This window comes from Malaya genurostris, chromosome 3 (genome assembly GCF_030247185.1).
Source record: "Malaya genurostris strain Urasoe2022 chromosome 3, Malgen_1.1, whole genome shotgun sequence".
NCBI lineage: Eukaryota > Metazoa > Arthropoda > Insecta > Diptera > Culicidae > Malaya > Malaya genurostris.
The window spans coordinates 5,320,710-5,342,878 of NC_080572.1; the positions used below are offsets into that span (position 1 = coordinate 5,320,710).

Below are 22,169 nucleotides of genomic sequence, written 5' to 3' on the forward strand. Positions count from 1 at the left end.
CACGAGAGTCTGCTTAGATTGATCTTGATTATGAACCAACACCGAACATTGTTTGTTTTATAGTCGACGAAATTACACCAAGATCCCATATGTACATACTTGCGATACGATTTTTATATTTAAGCTTCTCTTCGCCATGCTTGTGTTCAAGTTTTTTATGCAAGCAGCTATTTTTATAGCGTCAAATTTCTCTACCATTCCGCGATTTCGGTTGAAGCGATTATCAACTCTGATTATCAATCGCGTACATTATAAGATGTAGAAATTACTCTTAAGCACTCAAAATTTACCCTGGGTAGTTCTCAGGCGAAACGACATGGAATTTCATCCAAGCTTGCATGACACAAGATCAGAGCATACCAATTAAAGCTTCAAATCGTTTTGTGGCACTTTTTGTCTTGCTGTCTAGCAACAACCTACCTCTAGCATATTACGCGTTGGACTGAAACGTTAGCAGTAATTTCGCTTCTATTTATAGATTCGCGTGCTTCCAACAGCTTCGATTTGGCATCGATTGACCAATCAGAGCGATACTTTCCCTTTGATATATCGCTTACTCCTTCAAAACCGTCGTCTATGACAGGAAAATCCGATATGCCGGAAATTTTTAGCAGACAAAATAGGACACTGCTCGCAACTAATCAAAATTTCAATAATTATTAATTGAAAATATGGGGCTTGATACATTCAAATCGAATCTTAGCAATATGTCCAATCAAATAATGAACAATATTAATAATTGATACAAAATATACTTACCTGTAAGTGTTCAAAACCTGACCACATTTCTACGTGTATTATTCCTTGAGTTCCTGATTTGCAGCCCTATATAGAAAATAAAGATGTGTTCCACACCAAAAAGACATATAATTAAGATGTACAGTTTTCCAGTTCATAGATAATTTCATTTAAATTGTACATTTAGTTTATCAATAATCGTATTTATTTATTTATTTAAAAAACTATGATCAACAAATGTTCTGTTTTGAGCATTACATATTTGTGTATTTACTTTTCTCGGAAATAGCTGAATTTCAATTTTAAATTACTTACTCACATTTCTCAGAGAGGGCTTGACCGATTTTGTTTGGTTGTGACTTCCAGCCAATTTCACACGAGGCCAACTTTTTTTTGCCAATTTCCGAGTTTAAATATTTGGTAGGGTTTCGAATATAGTGCGTGTTCAGGAGAGAAAGGAAAAGGGAGGGGAGTTGGGGTTCAAACCCTTTCCGAAACTCAAGGAATTATTAGAGAAGACCGGGGTAAACTGAACACGGGGTATGTTTGGGTTGAATACTAAAGGCCGTTTCTCCAATTACAGCATTATCAACGTACCTTGCCCACATGAGACGAGACTCGATGAAGAGAGAGAAAGTGAACATTCTATGCGAAGGTGAACCACTCGTGAATACAACGTACGCACGCATTGACTATGACTTCAAAGTGACATATGACATAATCGATCGAAAACAGTTATGGTTGATTATGCACGAATACGGTTTTCTGGATAAACGTAACGATGGATATGAGTGATGCGCTACGTCCGATTATCTGGCACGCTTTTGAGTCCCTTCAAATATCGGAGAGGGCTACGACAAGGTGATGGACTCTCTTGTCTCTTGTTCATTATTGCGCTGGAAGGTGTAATCCGAAAAGCGAGGATCGACCGGAGTGGTACGATCTTCTGAAAGTCGGTACAGAATTTTGGCTACGCTGACGACGTTGATATTGAGACAAGTAACCATGAGAAGAAGATGGAAATATACATCGGACTGAAGGCTGAAGGTCGAATCTACACAACGGTAGAGATAGCTTGGGCAAAAACCTAGTAGTAATGGATGTTTTTTTTCAGCTTCCAAAATTTATCCGGTGTATCTCCGGTCTCCCCTATATTATGAAAACTCTTTTCAAATATAAAATGGATAATTTACAACAAACGACTGGTTTACAAGTTGTTGTGTAGCCAGTGGTTCCTCCAAGGAGATGAAATTCATCAGCCAGAGCTATCGGATTTTTGGTTTTGATCCTTCACAGAAAAAAATTATCGGTTTGCGTACTGAACCTACTCACCGCTTTACGCTTCGTCATGAAAATTTGGCAATTCACTTTTATAATCACAACACTACTGTCTAACCTTTCCTTAACTCAATACAGTTGATCCATAGACCACGATTAATTCTCGATGAATTTCAGCAACTAAATATCACTTTGCACTGAAAACACATTATTTCAGTGGAAACTTTACAGGGACTAGAGCAACGTTTTCTGTGCGCACTAATAGGCAAATGACTGCTGAAAGAGAACAACATCTCAAATAGCACGAGAAGTGCACTTAACTGATACTCACAAGTTGAAACGTGCACTTACTATCCCTTTATATCTCGCATATAAAAAGCTCCTACGGAAGCGAGGTCTTTTACAGTTTATGGAAATGCGTTGAAGATTGGTTGTGGCACAATGTTTAAGATAATAAAAAAAAGAGGGTTTACAATTTTTCTGCGACAAAAATTACATAATTACGGTAGCAAATGGTATCCTAATGGTAAAAAAACAAAAAAAAAATTGAATTTTCACCTCTTCAGACTAAATTCTCATCTTAACAATGATAACTTTCATAATAATCTATTCATTGAATCATTATTAAAATATTTAAGATCGGTAAGCGATACAATCTTACACTGAATAATGAATGAATGAGCGTAATTGTGGAAATTTCAACTAAGGAGTGTATCGATAAGTAGCTAGAAACATTCAAACAGTTATTACCCTGAAATGGCTTAATTTTTTGCAGCGTGTTTTGCGGTGACATGTTTGTTTACATGTCAATAACAGCTGCGCAATCGATTGGTTTCGGTACGGTTTATCGTTTCAATGATGAGTCGAATTGATCCGGAAACGCGAAAGAAAATTCTGCACACTTGGTGCTCAGAAAGTGGTGTCACGTACAACGAAATTGCAAACGGGTGAAAGTGCACCGCACCAGTGTCAAAAATATTATCGAGAAGTTCGGTAAGACCCTTTCCATGAAGGATTTGCCCCGATCCGATAGGAAAACGGGTCCCAGTCAGCCCGGCCGGGACTTAAAAGTGGTTGAGTACATCAGGAAAAACCCATCGGCGTCGACGCGGGATTTGGCCAAGCAGTTCAACACCAGCATCGGGATGATTCAACGGATCAAAGTCCGGAGCTCCCTGAAAACGTACAAGAAACAGAAGGTGCCGAAAAAGTCCCTGGTACAGCAAGTTCAAGCCAAAACAAGAGCGCGAAAACTGTATAACCGGATTCTACAGAATAAATACGGATGCATCCTGATTGACGACGAAACCTAAGCCAAGAAAGACTCTCGAGCGCTGCCCGGACCGCAATATTATACGAAATTGTTGTACCAGGACCTGGTCGACGCTGACACCACGGTGGCGATGGAAAACTTTGAGCGGAAGGTGTTGGTCTGGCAAGCAATTTGTACCTGTGGTTTACGGTCTTCGATTTTATTCACAAAGGGCACAATTAACGCCAAGGTGTACGAGGAAGAATGTTTGAAGAAGAGAATGCTGCCACTGTACAGAAAGCATAAGGCTCCTCCTCTCTTCTGGCGGGATTTGGCTTCAGCCCACTACGCCAACTCCGTTGTACAGTGGTTGTCAAAAAATATTGTACAATTCGTAGAAAAGGACATCAACCCACCGAACTGCCCGGATCTTCGGCCAATTGAAAGGTATTGGGCAATTGTCAAGTGGCACTTTCGGAAGGAAGGTACAGTGTCCCAAAACATGCAGGAATTAAAAAAAAACTCGACAGCTGCCACCAGCAAAGTCACAAAAGTAACTGTGCAGAATTTAATGAAGAATGTCAAGTCCAAAGTGCGAGCGTTTCACAGAAACTAGGAATTTCTTCAATATAATGCATAAAAATGTAATTTTTCTACAATATATCGAAAACTGATGCCAAATATGTTTTTTTTTTCGCTTTTTGTTCAATAATCAATGTTGCTAACTACTTTTCGATACACTCCTTAAGCTAGAGAATCATCATTTCTAACCAAAGATGTAAAGTAGCCAGAGTAACATATGGTTTATGCTTCGGAAACTAGTTTCCCATTGAGATCAAGAACATTTTATTCATACTTAATGGCAAACTTTGATAGACAATTTTATCTAATATGAACCGTTTACAGGACTTTGTAACACTTCTACTGATATCATTTTGTGCGCGTTGGTTCCGTTCACTGAAATATCATGTTATCCCGAGATTCTTTCGTTGTATCAGTATTGTTGTGACATTGACTCATTACATGGCAATATTCCTTGTGCTATCAGTTCAGCTCACACAATCGGTCTGAGTTTCTGGCGGTTGTATCACTTATCGAGGGGAACATGTTATTAAAGGAAATTCACCATGCTTTAGCATTTAACACACCATCATAGAAGTGGCATTTCTGCTATCGGAACATCCACTTTACACATCGAATTAGCATAAATGATTCATTATTTAATATCAGTAACGAAGCTCGAGCTTCGAATAGAAACATGTGAATCTGTTTACTGACAAAGATAACCGTAGTGTGCCTCTAAACAGCACGTGGGCTAAAACGTCTGCGTCAAAACATAGCCAAAAAAGTACACCCGACCTGCAAATCATTCTTCAACAGATAAGGGAAATGAAAAGGCTTAGCCGGAAAACGCAACGTAATCGAGAATCATTAATGCACGAACGCACAACATGCGCTACCGCCACGACCACCATAACGCCCGCGATGCCCTCCACCCAAGCCACCGACGGATAGCAGAGCTAAGCTTCGCGTAAACCGGTGGTAAAAATTGCCCCTTTTCGCACGACCATCCTGTGTTGGGCGCGAAAAACATGCCCAGAACCGGAACCAGCTCAACAGCAGGCGAGGTGGAAAACCAACCCTATAAACCGGTAATGATATCGATTTAATTAAAGTTTGATGGAAATTCGTTTGCCACTTATCTCGTACGTTGAAAATTCGTCCTGGCACCATCCGGAATCCATCGACGTCGTTTTTGCCAACATCGCTGGCGTATCGCTGCTTATAATTATAAAACCGAGGAACGGAGGACGCTTGCTGTTTATGGAACAACTTTTCACCAACGCTATTGTTTGCAAACTGTCTATCAACCTCGAACGACTCGAGTCAAGCTTTCTCCAACTACTGAACACTGTGCCATTGAAGGAGATCAACTATTCGCGGCCTTATTGCTACATCATGGTTTGGTGTTTCCCCATGACCGTGAACTCATCATTCTGCGAAATTTGCCATCGGTTGACTAATGGGACATAACAGAAGTGTGCCTTTAAGACTACATCTGTGCGTGTCAGAGCTTTAAATTTTCAGCTGGGAAAAATTTTGTTTATTCCTTTCACTTTGATGTTGTTCTGTGAAAAAGTGAAAGCGCGTCTTCATCATCTTCTAAACTGGGAAACTCTCTCGCCAGTAAGTTGAAGTTTCCATTGTGTTTCTAATTGGTGTAATTACGAGTTGGGAAAAATTAATTACCGGCGTATCAGCTTCTTGAATGGTAGTCAATTGATACTAATTATATTGCGAGCAATCGGTATTTTTGTACTATTGGCTGGTAGCGAAGGTTGCAAAAGTTTTTCCAACTCTGAACTATTCTCACTTCCAACAAACAAGTTGATTACTTTGAGCTATATTCATTGATATTTCATCACAAAGTAACCTCTTGGAAAACCAACACTACGAGCGCTAACAGATGAAAATCATTGTGTATCATTTTCTATCATTAGCGAACTGGTGTTGGCAGATCCTTCTCAGATTTTAATACAACTTTCTAGATGTTTTGATTTTTTCTGGCATTTTGTCTTACATACTTCGATTTTTTTTCAATATGGATTCAGACTCTCTTATGGATCGATGTTATACTCATTTTATTAAAATTCAAGGATGACAATCTCTATGAGGAAGTATTGTATGGGTGACTTATGCAAAATCAGTTAGGTGTTCGAAAAAGAACTTGAAGAATTGTCGAAAACTGAAAAAATAACTGACAATACAGAAACGATATAACGACATTGACTTGGAAACCATTATTAAGCCTGTTGACGAATTTGTCCTTTACCTCGTTGAGATAATTGACAAACTTTACACTCATGACTTTATTCGACAGAAACAGCTTCATTACCCCATCTGATTCAGAACAATAGGGGTGCCCAAAAGAAGATTATGTTGTCAGGAGAAAATTAAGAAACTAACAAAACAAATCACAGTATGATTTTATTACCGATATTTTTTTCCAATACTCCTGTTCGCGAACATGTTTTGCAATACAAATGGTTGGATTTTAAATATTTGTTTAAATTGGTTCGGGCCCGGTTCGGGCTCAAAAATTTAGTCAGGTTTAGGGTATTCGAATCCAATACCCATCTCGTAAAATAAATCCGGCAAGTTCGGGTCAGGTTAAGGTTCAGAATAAAAATAGTCGGGTTCGGGTAGATATTTTTTTATCGGATGCGGACCGGGTTTGGGCTTATGAGAAAAAAATCGGTTCGGGTCAAATGCGGCTAAAAAAGTGTTATCTTTGATCAATCGGGTTCGGATTTAAAACATCCGACCATCATTGGTTTGCAATACAGTTTTGTTTCCGCCAACATACACTTATGCATCCCTATAATAATTTAATGTAGCTGTCAGTGATAATCTTTCAAAACAAAAAAGCTTCAAACTTTGACCGGGAATGGGTGATGTATAAGACCATTGCTTTCCACGCAGTCAACCTGGGTTCGATTCCCAATCATGCACATAGGATTAAGGTGTTTTTTTTCTGGCCAGAGAGGCAAATTACCATAAGGTTGATTTATCTATAATCGTAATAATTAATAAAAATGTGAGTGGGTAGTGTCAGAGACACAGCTGGATGACGAATAAAACTGGCACGCTTTCTTCACACTTCCTAATATCAGTTAGTTGATCGGTTGTATGAAGTGTGCAACCTGTCCACAGTGGTTTGAATCGACTAAAACGTGAACTTAATTCTCTAGTTGCTAAACCTTTGATCCGAGGTACTCATTCACAAAAGTATACCTCGTGATTTGATCACAATAAAAATTGTGCAAAGCCTATCATGATAAAAGTTCATGTCAACAACTTTTTTCCCTTAAGAGATAGAAAAACGACGTCTTCTACAAAGTTTTAGAAATTCTAACGAGAAAAAACTTTGCCGAAGAAGCTATAAGTCTAACGCAAAAAGTTTCGGATATATGAAGCATTTCGTTTTAAACCACTTAAAATAAATTTTCTGTACATATCTTTTTTCGAAATTATTTTCAATGTCTACTATGTTCGAGGCAATTACTAAAAACGTAAAATTACACATTTTTGTTGAAGATTGTGCACGGTTTGGTCTTTCCTTAAAAAATTATTTAACATTTTCACTATTATATACATTAAACTCCAACCGCTAATAGGAAGCAGGGTCGCAGACCAAAAGGCACATACATATACTTTTTTGAAAAGCTTAAATCAGATAATGTAAAGTTACGAAGTGAGTAACGTGGACTTTTTAAATTGTGTATATAAGCCAATGAAATATAGTGACCTTGTTTGACCACCAGTTTAACTTATTTTTTTTAAGAATATTCCTTATCCGTTCTTTTCATTCCAATGTAATTCATTTCAAGGATGATATCTTACACCATTACCAGTACGTTTAAAAACATCGTTTAAATTTTAGTTTTCTGATATTAATTTTTTATCTTTTGAAATGTGTAAGTGTAGCCTGCTTGAAAAGCTGGATCGAAATACGTTTTTATGAATTAAGCCATACACTAAAAAAATGTAATTCACACGATTTCTAAATAAATAGTACTATGAAATGGACATCAGTTGAATAAAAAATTCGATTCAAAATCATCCTCGATGTAAAACTAAATTGGAATACATTAATTTCAATGAATATGGCTGTTTATTTATATTGACGCTTAGTTTTACCTTTGAAGTATATTGAAAAATAAAGCACAGTGAAGTAACTTTATACTGAATTTCTTGCTCCAAACATGCACTGTTGGTGTTGTTGAGAACATCGCTGCATATTATTTTTTAGAACACAAGTGAGTTGGTTGATAATACAAATGGCCGAGAACACAAGTGAGTTGGTTGATAATACAGGCGTACACGGTAAAATAGCTTCACCAAAAATAAACAATTTTGTTGCACTGAATCATGTTTGTTTCAACTACGAATAATTGGCTAGAAAGTATCAAATCCAATTACGTAAATTACGAGTCTAACATTTTTTTAAAAGGGAAATGCCAGAACCGGAGTATAAAAACGTGCTCAGATTAAGAATAAAGAATAATGACCAACAAGAACAAGTTTGTTTGATTTTAGGGAATTTGTAACCAATATGTTGCCTTACTGCAATTCTATTACACAGAAAGAAAAAATGAAACTTACACGACATGTAAACCAATAGTACAATTAAACAGACGTCAGTTGAAACGAAAATCTGATTTAAAACCATGATTGATGTAAAATTACATTGAAATGCATTTACTTTTTCATTGAACAAGGCTGTATATTTACAAATCGCTTAGTTTTGTAATGTAACTTTCCATTCAATTACCTGCTCCAAATATGTGCATGAAAATAAATGTAAATTCACAAAATATTTTTATCTGTGTACATTTTCTACAGAAGTCGCTAGTGTCTCGCGTTTTTTTGTGATAACGGTCAATAAGCCTTATATCAACATTCACTTTGAAGAAGAATTCCTAAAGATTCGATACTCGCTGAGAGTAAGTCATAATAGTAATCTCTATTGAAAAGTTTTCTCTTTTGTCTGCACGGAAAAAATAGGAATTTTACAGGTGACAGAATTCTACAAACGATACAATTCATAACTACTTAATTTTTCAAATGACGCAATATTCCACTCGCACAGAATTTTACACGCTCCGAATGTAATTTGCGCTCGGCTACCAAGTTCAGCTTTATGGTTTTATATGTATCAATTATTCATTGAACAGATATGAGCTCTGTGGTTCAGTCGCGTAACCGAAGTGCTTGTGATCTAATGTTTCTCGGTTCAAGTCACGGTGCTGCTAATGATTTTTTATTTCGCTCGAAACCAAGCCTTGTAATTTTCAAATCACACAATTTTAGATGTTCTTCAATTAAATTTATGTGAAATACGACGCTCCATTTATGTGCATCTTATAAGATGTAAAATTACAAGATTTTAGCGAACTGTGTGGTGTTAAAATTATTGCTTTATTTTCTATACCTCGACTGCAATTTCTTACGAAAGTTGTTGTCTAAAGGTTACTTATTGGTCTTTATCACAAAAAAAACGCGTGATATGAAGATAAAGGGGCTGGGGTCCACTAGGAGATTGATAGTACCTATTAGCTCTCTCCGGACTGTACCAGCCTAGATGCCGTGTGGAATCCGGCGGAAAAAAATGAACCAAGAATAGATCCACTGGGTTCCTGCTTCCATGTCGTAAAAGGCGATAATTGCAGGAGTTTCTTTTTTCTTTCAGTTATAAGATATTTTCAATGTTTTACTTCTGATTACTCTATTTTACTAAATCATCTCTTTATTCAACATATCAATTTCCGTCTAGCTTCGGAGAAAAGTTTTATTAGGAATGATTTCTTCTTCCATGTTATTGATTGTCTTTCAGGATTATAAAATGAATGATAAAAATCAACCATTGCGCAAATCCGTTTATATTACAAAGTTAATAACAGAGATAACATATATCGGTATATTGAATACATAATAAAAAACACTTGATATTAATATTGCAAACAGTAAATTAATATTTTTCTCGGTAGCCGGCTGCCCAGATCAACTAATATAACCAATTAATAATTTCAATAAACAATTCAAATAATAAAAATAATAAAGAATCGGAAATAATAAAGAATCAAGACGCGTGTGAAATCTGTTGACCTTTGTTTGGTGATTTAAAATGATTTTATAATATCTGTTTAGAATATTTCAATGCAATGAATCAACTTTCTTGTCTAAATCCTATTCGCTCGTTTATTTTGTATCGCGTAGTTTCATTTATAAAAACGTGCTTAATCCACCTAGCAGTGAGATGATACCTTTTATTTATCAATCGGAATGTGTTTTTTTTGCATGACTAAAAAAAACGCGAAAGGTATATGCATAAACGAGTGACTGCATACTCGACAGCCGGCTGTCCGGAGTTTTGTCAATTTCGGAGATTGACTGTTTCGTGCATCATATTGCCAGCACAAAGTAACACATAAAACGATAATACTTTAAAACATGATAACATTATTAAAACATTTACTAACAAAGTATCCTCTCCTGTGATGCATGTGGGAATGCAGAGGATTCCTCGGTTCTTAGTAGCAACATGCATCGAACTAACAATCCTTTCCCTCCCAAGTAGATCTGCATTCGGACGTGGCCGGCGTCGGTATTGATCAGCATGCATGGTTCAATACAGTTTGCACAGTGTGAAACAATGTGTTATTCCCAAACATGTTATTTCAAAAAATCATTTTACAATCTCAATTGGTCCAGATCAATAACGGAGTAGCAACACACGGGCGGTCTCTAATGCTAATGCTAATGCTAAAAACGCGTGATATGAAGATAAACAATTTTTCTTATAAACGTTTTTTCGTAAAAAAAATTCTCTTATTTACACGATTTGAAAGGGCCACGTTACGCACTTCGTAACTTTATATTACTTGATTTAAGCTTTCCAAAAAGTATATGAATGAACCTTTTGGTCTGCAACCCTGCTTCCTATTAGTAGTTAAAATTTAATGTATATAATAGTGTAAATGTTGAATAATTTTTAAAGGAAAAGACCAAACCGTGCACAATCTTCAACAAAAATGTGTAATTTTACGTTTTTAGTGATTGTTTCGAATCATTCAAGTAAACATTAAAAATAATTGCGAGAAAAGGTATGCACAAAAAATTGATTTTAAGTATTTTCAAACGTAAGGGAAAAAATTTGTTGACATGAACTTTTATCGTAGTAGGCTTTGCACATTTTTATTGTGATCAAATCACGAGGTATATTTTTGTGAATGAGTTCTCCAAAAAAATTTTGTATATCGGATCAACGGCTTAGCAACTAGAGAATTAAGTTCACGGTTTAGTCGATTCAAACCACTGTGCTGTCCCTTTGTTTACTGCTATTTGAAAGGATGCACCTTCACTAAATCACGGATTAGTGATGACAGATAATTAAATATTGCGAAATAATTTTTGTAGATCTTTATAATAAAACATGATGATTTATGAAGACGTTCATGTGTGACGAATTGTGTTCGAATTCTGATGGATGTCACTGACTTCCGTCATCTATTCCAGGCTGACCTTTTGTCCGTGGATGCCATACTGATATAGTTGGCGTAAGTATAGTGTAACATACCGATTATAATCTTTCAGTGAAGAAATTGATTAGCTAGATTGATCAATGATACAATAGGTCTATGATATGAAAAGTATGAAATATATCTTCAGGTTGCTATATTTGACGACGTGACGTGTATTCAAAAACTTCTGTATTCAATATTATGCGAAAAATTTCCTATACTGATGTAATGTAATGTTCCCCATAGTTGTTAAATTTTCGTTGTATTTTGCTCCGATGCAAACAACCAGCAGCTGAATTATTTGTGATTATGATATACAGTTTATAATGTTACCATAAATTGATGATTATATTTCCGATTACATGTAGCACAAATTATGTTGATATGTTAACCACAACAAGAGATATTCACTATCAAAAACAAAACTTATCCCTCTCTCAGAGGGTAAATTTTGAAAAGGCCTATAGTAAATCGTATTCACGACAAAACAATCATTCCATTGAATTTCAACTACACTTACGTAAAACTCTGTTCTCTATTTTTTATGTTATTTCGTAAAACTGACAAATCGAAAACCGGTTATGGATGCTATTGAATGGTACTTCGGGTATCGTATTTTAAGTGGAAAGTGGGTACTTCTACTTTCTGTTTATAATAAATTCTTTTGTTGACCTTCAATGTATAAATTTTTACCTTTATAAATATGCAGTAAGGCCGAAAACGGACTTCGAGCTGTTAACATTATCTCTAGAAAACACACTGATACTAGACAAATGTAACATATTCTAAAAATTGCAACGAATTTCCAAACATACGTTGTATCACATTGTACGACAAAAGATAATGTGACAAAAATTAATAAGTCAATCACCAATTTCCCATAAATATGTGTCTTGTGAATCCAACGATTCCATTCCGCTCGAATAATCATTGACCGCACGGCTATTCAATTCAAATGACAATCGAAACACCCAATCCTCAAAGAATAACACCAACCTTCGAAGGAGACAGTATCGTATCATAAATAAATATCGATTTCCTCTCGATTCCTCAGGCTCCCTTTATCGATCGCATTCAACCATACCTTCATCCATCCATCCCCTAGCCTAGGCCCGTTCGATGTCCTTCTGTACAGCATTTCTCACTTATCGCAGAGGTCAACTTCTGGGTTCACTGCTTCACTTTCCCTGTTCAGGAAAATTTGCCTTCGGTGATTTTTTTCCCTTTGCATAATTAAACACAAAATCCATTCTCGTGCGACGCTGCACATTCGAATAAGGACTCAGTTTTCTCTTGCTCTGTGCGAACTTTATCAAATATGCCGGTCCGACCGAATGCAGCAGCAATTTCCATTCAATGATCGTGAACATAAATTTCAAACTTTTCTTTAATTTTTTCTTCTCATTCTCTTGTTTCTATTGCAGTTGCACAGAAGTGTAATTAAAGCTGGCAACCGACGGGGACCCCCAGCCAGAAGTAAAACCAGTAGTAAAGAGCACCACCAGCAGAAGCCAGGATTCAATGCAGTTAAAAATTCCCGATACAAAACGTTACCTACTCCAACACTAGCACGCAGGAGACAGGGAGAAAAAGTGAAGTAAAAACAGCATATAACAAGGAAGAGGCTCAGAAGAACGTCGCAGGATTAAACGATTTTGGCAAAAAAGTTGTACAACTGAGGTCCGATTCCAGAGCGGAGCGCGTGTATGCGATGGTTGCACGACGGCAGCAGAGAGCCGAATTTTTAATTTGAAATGGACCATGAGATCGTGAAGCATGTGGAATGAAACAAGAGACTGTGGTGAGAAGAGAATTAAACAGAGAGAAGAAGAAAAATAAAATCAGCAGAACTATATCAGCATAAATAAAAATTAAGTGTAGTTTGGTGGCGGTGAGACAGCAGCCCAGCAGCAGCCGTTCGAACTCGAAACAATCATAGAGGAATAATAAAGTGAAGTTTGATTCGTTCGGGTGTGTGGAGAGAACCGACAACTAACACTGTTATGATAGCGATCAAAAAGGGAAAACTCACTACTACATACTTGTTTGTGTAGAGTTTTCCGTTCAATCGTACGGTGTCCTGACGCGTTCGGTAAGATTCGGCTCGCATACACACAGCAGTGCTAGCTTCGGGTCTACCGTGTAAAGCGGATGCAAAGAAACAAGCTCATATATACAAGTGGGATACGGCAACGAACAGTTTAGTACAATTTCAGACGCTCGTAGAGAAAGATGTTCGTCTGTGCTTCGTGCGCGTTCGAATTGCTATTTGATGTGCCGAGCGAGTAACAGCCAACCAACCAATCAACCAGCTCTGTGAAATGTGTTTCGGTTCAAACGAGGATACAAGTGAAACAAGAACCCGTATATCGAACAAGAGAATACAAACCAAAGCAAAGTGTTGTGAAGTTTATTATTTTTCTGTTTGTTTCGGTTGACACACCATACAAGGACTAGTGCGTGTTGGATTAAAAAGTGTGGTGAAAGATCGCGCAAAAAATGAAGGATTGGCGAAAACTGAGAAATTACATGACAGCAACGTTTTGCAGCGATAGCTTCTTGTGCTAGTGAATAATTTATTACCGACGACAGTCTGTTCATAAGTGCGAGTAGAAGAAAAAACCAATCTCGAGAAGCGCCAGAAAAATGAAATGAATTTATCTTAAATGGTTAAAGTTTCCAGCAGAAGCGAAGAAGTGGTTCAAAATCAACGGCGACTAATTCTTTCAGTCTGTCGAGCGAGAAGAAGAGAGTGACGAGCTAGCGTCTAGAAGAAAAATGAGTCTAATTACGCGGAAGTCGGAATTGGTTGCACTGCCGGCACTTTTACTGGTTCTGTTGCTTTCCGTGCAGGTCAACTACAGTTTGCAGTATGATTCAGCCGAGGCCCGTTACTACCCGACAAGTCCGGTGGAATCGAATCTGCGGTACGATGCTCCGGACGACTGCAAATATCGCATCACACCCGACGACGAGGTGGAACTGGTGTGTAATCTGAGAACTGTAAACAGTGAATTCGACAACACGAACTTTAGTGTGATACCTTCGGAGCATACGGCTTCGTTGGCGGTGATCTGCAATGAGGCGATAATGGCTCGCAGTAAGTTGCAGGCTAAATCGTTTTCTCATCTGTTGAGACTGAAGAGCCTCTCGTTGGAGTTTTGTAAAATTGCAAAATTCGAAAACGACGTGCTGGAAGGACTTAATGATTTGAGGAACTTTAGCCTCCGAACACATAACATCAATTGGCCGGAGCTCAATTTAGAGATCGAACCGGAGGTGTTTAGTCATACGAAAAATATCGAGCAACTAGATTTGAGCATGAACAACATTTGGTCGCTGCCGGATCATTTGTTCTGCTCTCTGAGTGGGCTCCGATCGTTGAACATCAGCTCGAATCGGTTGCAGGATGTTAACGATCTGGGCTTCCGAGAAAAGCCGGTTATGAAGAAAGATAACGGCACGCATAATGGCAGTTCGGTGAACTGTAATCTAGATCTTGAGGATTTGGATGTATCTAACAATCATTTTGTATTGCTACCGGCCAATGGATTTGGTATGTTGAGACGACTGAAGCTGCTTAAGATTCACGACAATGAAATTTCCATGGTTGGTGATAAGGCTCTGAACGGGTTGAAGGAATTGCAAATTTTGGATCTGAGTTCCAATAAAATTGTTGCTCTACCAACGGACCTGTTTAAAGATCCATCGCAGTCGATTCAGGAAATATACCTTCAAAACAATTCTATCAGCGTACTCTCACCAGGTTTATTTTCCAAGTTGGAACAATTGCAAGCGTTGGACCTTTCGATGAATCAACTGACGTCAGCTTGGGTTAATCGGGACACGTTTTCCGGGTTGATTCGATTAGTGCTGCTTAACTTGGCCAACAACAAAATCACCAAGCTAGAATCAGAAATCTTTTCCGATCTGTATACGTTGCAAATTCTGAATCTTCGTCACAACCAGCTGGAGATAATCGCTGCCGATACGTTTTCTCCGATGAACAATCTCCATACGTTGCTACTTTCACACAACAAGATAAAATATTTGGATGCCTATTCCCTAAATGGCCTGTACGCGCTGTCACTTTTATCTCTGGACAACAACGTTATGACTGGTATTCATCCGGAAGCATTCAGAAACTGCAGCTCTCTGCAAGATTTGAACCTGAACGGCAACGAGTTAACGCAGGTTCCACTGGCTTTGAAAGATATGCGACTGCTCCGGACGGTTGATTTGGGTGAGAACTCCATAACCGTAATTGAAGAGCCCGGTTTTCGTGGTATGAACAATCTGTACGGCCTGCGCTTGATTAGCAACAACATAGAAAACATTACCCGGAAAGCTTTTAAGGATCTGCCCAGCCTACAAATTTTAAATCTCGCTCGAAATAAAATCCAGTTCATCGAAAAAGGTGCTTTCGAACCAGCTATCAGTGTACAGGCAATTCGATTGGACGGGAACTTACTGACGGATATTGAAGGTCTATTCACAGCAATGCCAAATTTAGTTTGGCTCAACATCTCGGACAATCGACTGGAGCAATTTGATTACTCTCAAATTCCTGCCCATTTACAGTGGTTGGATCTGCACAAAAATGAACTGACGGAGCTGAACAATCGATACGGGTTGGACAATCAGTTGTTTTTGCAAACGCTGGATGCTAGTTTCAACCGGCTCACGAAGGTGACGCCTTCGTCGATTCCCAACAGTATCGAATTCTTGTTCTTGAACGACAATCAAATTGTGCACGTGGAGCCGCACTGTTTCATTCACAAAACAAATTTGACACGGGTGGATCTGTATGCAAACCAGCTGACCGGTTTGGACATAAAAGCTCTGAGACTTCAACCGGTTCCGGAAGATAAACAGCTGCCGGAGTTTTACATTGGCGGAAATCCGTTCGTGTGCGATTGTAACATCGATTGGCTGCAGAAGATTAATCACGTCACATCGCGACAGTATCCGACGATAAACGACATCGAGACGGTGTACTGTAAGCTGATGTATAACCGAGAACGGGCTTTTATCCCTCTGATCGAAGCCGAACCGAAGCATTTTTTGTGCAGCTACAATACGCATTGTTTTGCACTGTGCCATTGTTGTGAGTTTGACGCGTGTGATTGTGAAATGACCTGTCCGAACAATTGCCAGTGCTATCACGACAACAGCTGGTCGACAAACATCGTGGAGTGTTCGGCCGCGGGTTACACAGACATTCCGAACAATATTCCGATGGACACGACCGAGGTGTATATCGACGGGAACAATCTGGTCGAACTTTCCGGACATAGTTTCATCGGGCGCAAAAACTTGAGAGTGCTGTACGCGAATCATTCCAACATTGAGATTATTTATAACACAACGTTTATTGGACTACGACGTCTGACGGTGCTGCATCTGGAGTATAATAATATTCAAAAGCTGTACGGTAATGAATTTAGTGCGTTGGAAAGCTTGAGAGAGTTGTACCTGCAGGGCAATAAGATCTCCTACATAGAGGATCATACATTTGTGGAACTGAGAAAATTGGAAGTGCTGCGATTGGATGGAAACCGAATCAACAGTTTCGAGGTTTGGCAGCTAGCTTCCAATCCCTACCTCGTGGAGATTGCTCTGGCAAACAACATGTGGACGTGTGATTGTAATTTTTTGAATAAACTGAGAATCTATCTGCAGTCGAATACGGAAAAAATTATCGATGCTAACGAGATCAGTTGCATCTACAATAATTTGACAAGCGTTTTGAAGGAGAAGAACGGCACGAAGTGTACCTTCCGTGGTGAAGGGATGAGTTCGATTGTTCATACGCAGGAGATTGAAGACATGCTGCCATTACTGTTGGTGGCAACCTGCGCCTTTGTCGGTTTCTTCGGATTGATTTTCGGAATGTTCTGCTACCGAAAGGAACTGAAGGTTTGGGCACACAGCAGTTGTCTTGGATCGTTGTGCTACAAACCAGGAACATTCGTGAATGAGTTCGACAAAGACAGACTGTATGATGCGTACATCATCAACTCACTGCAGGACGAGCATTTTGTGAATCAAATTTTGGCATCGACACTTGAGAATGACATAGGATTCCGATTGTGTTTGCATTATAGAGATTTCAACATTAACACGTACATCGCTGATACGATTGTTGAAGCCGTGGAGAGTTCCAAGCGTGCCATTTTGGTTCTTTCGAAGAACTTCCTGTACAACGAATGGACCCGATTTGAGTTCAAGGGTGCGATTCATGAAGTATTGAAGCGTCGACGAAAGCTGATCATTATTCTGTATGGTGATCTACCGCAGCGAGATTTGGACGCTGATATGCGTCTGTATTTGCGATCGAATACGTGCATCGAGTGGGACGACAAAAAGTTCTGGCAGAAGCTTCGAATTGCGTTGCCCCATGTGAAGAAGAGCAACTGTTTGAACAAGCGATCAGCTATAAACATCTACGCTACGGCCAACGAATACAACACCGCAGGACGACCACGGATGCCTGCTGCTGGGACGCTTCCAGGACCGGGACCAGCAAGGCATGAGAACCACAGTTACGCTACCATTGGCGGCAACTGCCCAAGAAACTGTGATAATTATGATACGGTTAGTAATTGTAAATATAACACGGCGCAGCACGAAAGGCGGTTGAATGATTTCAGCCGAAAGGTGACAGCGGAAAGACAGCACGAGTATGCGGTTCCTTCCAATTGTCTGCTAGACACGACACACGAAACGTACAACACCAGCTGCGAACGGATCGCAGGGGAAACGTTCGAGTGCACCTCCAGCAGCAAGTATTCGACGTCGTCGCGGGGTTCTAGCGAGTGCTCACACTCGATCACGCCCACTCACGGCTACGGCGGTGGCGGAGCGGTGGGTGGTTCTGCAATAGCCAACGGTGGGCCACCCAACATTCTGTCCACCGCCTTTATGGGTAAGGCCGATCCTGGCGGTTACAACAATGCTGCCAGTGTGGCAAACAATTTGACTAGTAGTAGTTACAATAGCAGTAGAAAACCGAACAACTGTTGCAATGATGGTAGTGGTAGCAAAGGTGATAAGTCCAAATCGAGCACGATCGGGGACACGAACAATTTCAATGATAGAAGACTGCCACAGGCAATGTGGGCATAACGATTACTTAAATACAGGTTAGTTAATTATTTTTATCGTTGAACTACCGCGGGGAAATCCCCACCTAGCCATATGCTGCAAGCACTCACCTAAACTGGTAGTAAAACACAAAAAGAAGGAAGTTGCACACTACAAATGTTACTTATTCAACCTTAGACAGACAGTTTTAGGGCGATCTTCGAGTCTCTCTTTCTCTTCAATTTATTCTCTCTACTGTTTCTCTCTCTCTTTGATTCAGTTTCAATAATTTCCGCATGTCTCACATTGATTCAAATGCAATGTCTTTCACGCAACAGCTTATGCTGAAGCAAAATGACAATTTTTTTATATCAAGCGCAACTTAAATTGGACGCGAACAGCCCTAGCGCCTGTTAAGTCCACGCAGTGCCTTTAGCAGAAATCAAAGAATGAAATCAGAATATATAGCACACAGCAAGAAGTGAAACGTCGCATTTGGAAATGTGGTAAATACAAAAAAAAGCCAAAATTTCGTTTGCCCACTCACCTCCCGCATACGGAAAAAAGGTTACCAGTTGCGATGGCAATTCAACAGTCAGATGTGACTGAACCACTCACACAAATCAAGCTGAGCGGGAAACGAGCACACACAAAAAATGAAACGATTCAAGCAAACAGAATAGAATAGAGGGCCCCAGTGATGATCGTTCCCTGAGAACGTAACAATTCTAGTCACAAAAGAAAGAGACGCAAAGGAACTAATTCTAATCTCTTCAAAATCAATCTTCCATTACGCTTGATGATTGAAAGCAGTTTTTACATCTCTTCTTTGTTCTGATCCAACTTGCCAGACGAAGGAAAAGAAATCCCTTAATAGAATTCCAAAAAAAGGTAATCTGATTTTTCACGCTTAGGTTCAAGCCATTTTAATCGCTGAATAAAGCAAGAGAGAATAGAATGATAACCGAAGCACATAGGACAAGCCTGTAAATATAGACCACCCTACTACTAGGAAAAAAAAAATAACTCACTCACAGTACTAAACTTGAAAACATACACCTAATAGATTGAACTGGTTACATTCAAAGATTTCGTTTTGATCTAAGAATCCTCGGAGAGTCCGAGAAAAAGCACAAACACGCGAATGCGAATGTTCGAAAAATTCGATTAATGAAGGGTAATTTGCGCCTTCCTGGCGGATCAGATTTCCTCGGCCAACGCAGCTCAAACGTGTGATTGTGTTTTTTTTTGTTCTTCTCATCCGGCTTTTTTTTAATCATCATTCTAAAGTCAGACGCGAAGTACGCGAAAAAACGGGCATCACTTAAACAAAATAATTATTATCATGCTCGTTGCGCGCACAACGCACAACGTGAGGCGAATTTTATAAGGAAATCCAATTGAAAACAAGCGCGGGAAAAGAGAATTTACGACGAGGCGAAATATTTCAATTTGGTTACGAACCATGCCATGACAGAAGGTGAGATAAACTTGGGCTTAACAAAAAAAAAGTAAAATAAAACACAAGAGAGCTGCATGTTTTGCCAGTAAAACTGTATAGAGAGCAAAAAATAAAACAGTCGTAAATTAGTGCAACCACACCGGAACTGAATTGATTTACATTTTTTCCTTTCCACTTCCATGAAGTTGCTCCCGCTATTTAGTCACGAAAGTTTTTAGCTGAAACAAATTAGTTGGATAGTCAGAGTAATCCCCTCCTTCCTTTCTCTGTTCATGAGTAAGGGAACGATCAGGAATAAAACATGACTTTAGTTTTGTCCAACTTGAAGCGAGAAAAAACATTACAGTTCAAATTGCAGCGCATTATTGAACACAAGTTCCTCCATATTGGTGGAAGGTTAGGTTTCCTATACAAAAATAAAGCAAAACTATTAAGAAACAGTCGATGAAATATACTATTTTGTTGTGTTACTTTTATTACCTCATTGAAAGTATAACATTGTAAAGAGAATCAGTTGATAGCGGTAAGGTTCTTGCATGTAAATAAAACCATTTGAAATTTTGAAGAAAACAAAAAAAAAACTATCCTAGTGTTCTACCGAATTATGTACATATAGAGAAGTTTACGAATTAACTGCTAGCAGAAGGTAAAAGAAAATTACCACACACTCACAAATTTAAACACTACTCAATGCAACAGAAAAAAAAAATAAACATGAGATACAAATCGATTCGAAAGAAACGAACAAAGTTACTCGCTCCTTAAACTTACTTCACAAAGAATAACCTGTGTAATATAACGGAGAGTGTTTATTGAATAGTCACGAGCAGTCACCCAGAGGACGGTGGTAACACTTTTGTAAATAGTGATCGAATAGGCATGTACGACGATAGCAACACTAGATATGCTGCAGCAAACCTAGCCGTTGGCAAAACAAAACCAATCGCCGAAGAATTGTAATTATTTTAGTCGTTAAGATTTCGGCAGTAAATTACTAAACAACCAGAATATGAAAATTCAAAACAACCTGGGAAAGAATTTTAAGAAAAGAAAATATCTATGAGAGACAAAAATCAACAAATTATGAAAAATAAAAGCTATTATTTATTTATGAAAACTGAAAACTATTTCGCTGATGGTTTTGCTTCTATCCTTAGATCCGAAATTGCCAGGCTTTTTTCCTTAGGGACATTTCATGTTTTCCATCAATCTGCTCCTTCATCATGGTGAGTATGCGAAAAGGATTGATTTTAACGAGAACAATATTTTACTGAACAAGACATGTATCGTGTGCATAGATGCTTCCAATTTCTAACGTTGAAATTTCCATTAGGTTAGAGCATGAAATTTCACCCGATGACGTTAGGGACTCTACTAGACTTTTCCGTTCTCCGTCTATGTTCATAGGATCATTTCTTATTGAGACAATTCACTTACCGCTAATTGTTCACAATTGTTCTACTTTTTAGAGTGTCGGTATCGGAATTTCCCTTTTTGTCCTTTGTTTTATTCCCCGAAGAGGAGGAGGTTTTAGTTTTGAAGAAACAGTGAAAAAAAAAAAGAATTTCCTAAAATACATATCCCACAGTCTTTTCGCATATCCAGTGATTTTGGTAATACTTACTTGCGATATATACCCGATAGGATGATTAAAACAGAATTAAATGATTTCTATTTCGATGTGATTCTTGTCCCGCAGCAACTTAAAAAAGATGAATTTCTAACAAATATACAACATAGATGTAGTGATAGGATTACGGTATTACACGCTGTTACATATTATCGCATTTTTTGCAAAGTTTCGTGATTTATTATGAGAGAGTTACTCTAGTACCACTATTCAAAGTATTGCTCATCGTTATTCCTTTCTTCATCGTTATTTCTTTCTTCATCGTTATTCCTTTCTTCATCGTCTTTTTAGTCTTTTTTATTCCTTTCTTCATCGTCTTTTTAGTAAAACTTATATGCCACGATCGAAAAAAATCTTTTTCTGTAGATTCGATGAATGAATTGAATCAATGTGTAATTGTGAAAATGTATTATTGGATCAGCAATACTGACGATCGAATCTTATATAAAATATAAAACTTTTAGTTTTCGTATAAATATTCGATGAACATCGAAAAACACGAACTTTCGTCACATTCGCGACGATGGCATCCAAGATTACATAGAAGAATGCCTGAAAAAGCGTGTATTGCCGTTCATCCGCAAGCTTATGGGTAAAGTCATATTTTTGCGCGATTTGGCCATCTACTACTACTCCTAT

General features: G+C 38.4%; 1 protein-coding gene across 1 annotated transcript in view; it reads left to right on the forward strand.

The window, feature by feature from the left end:
- LOC131439532 (toll-like receptor 6) overlaps positions 1–21,024 on the forward strand; it is a 123,155-nt gene extending 102,131 nt beyond the window's left edge. The window contains exon 4 of the mRNA XM_058610659.1: positions 12,777–21,024. Coding sequence (XP_058466642.1) covers positions 14,131–18,480 — 4,350 coding nt within the window. The 5' untranslated portion in view covers positions 12,777–14,130 and the 3' untranslated portion in view covers positions 18,481–21,024. The remainder of the gene's footprint in view (positions 1–12,776) is intronic.
- Positions 21,025–22,169: the final 1,145 nt, after the last annotated feature.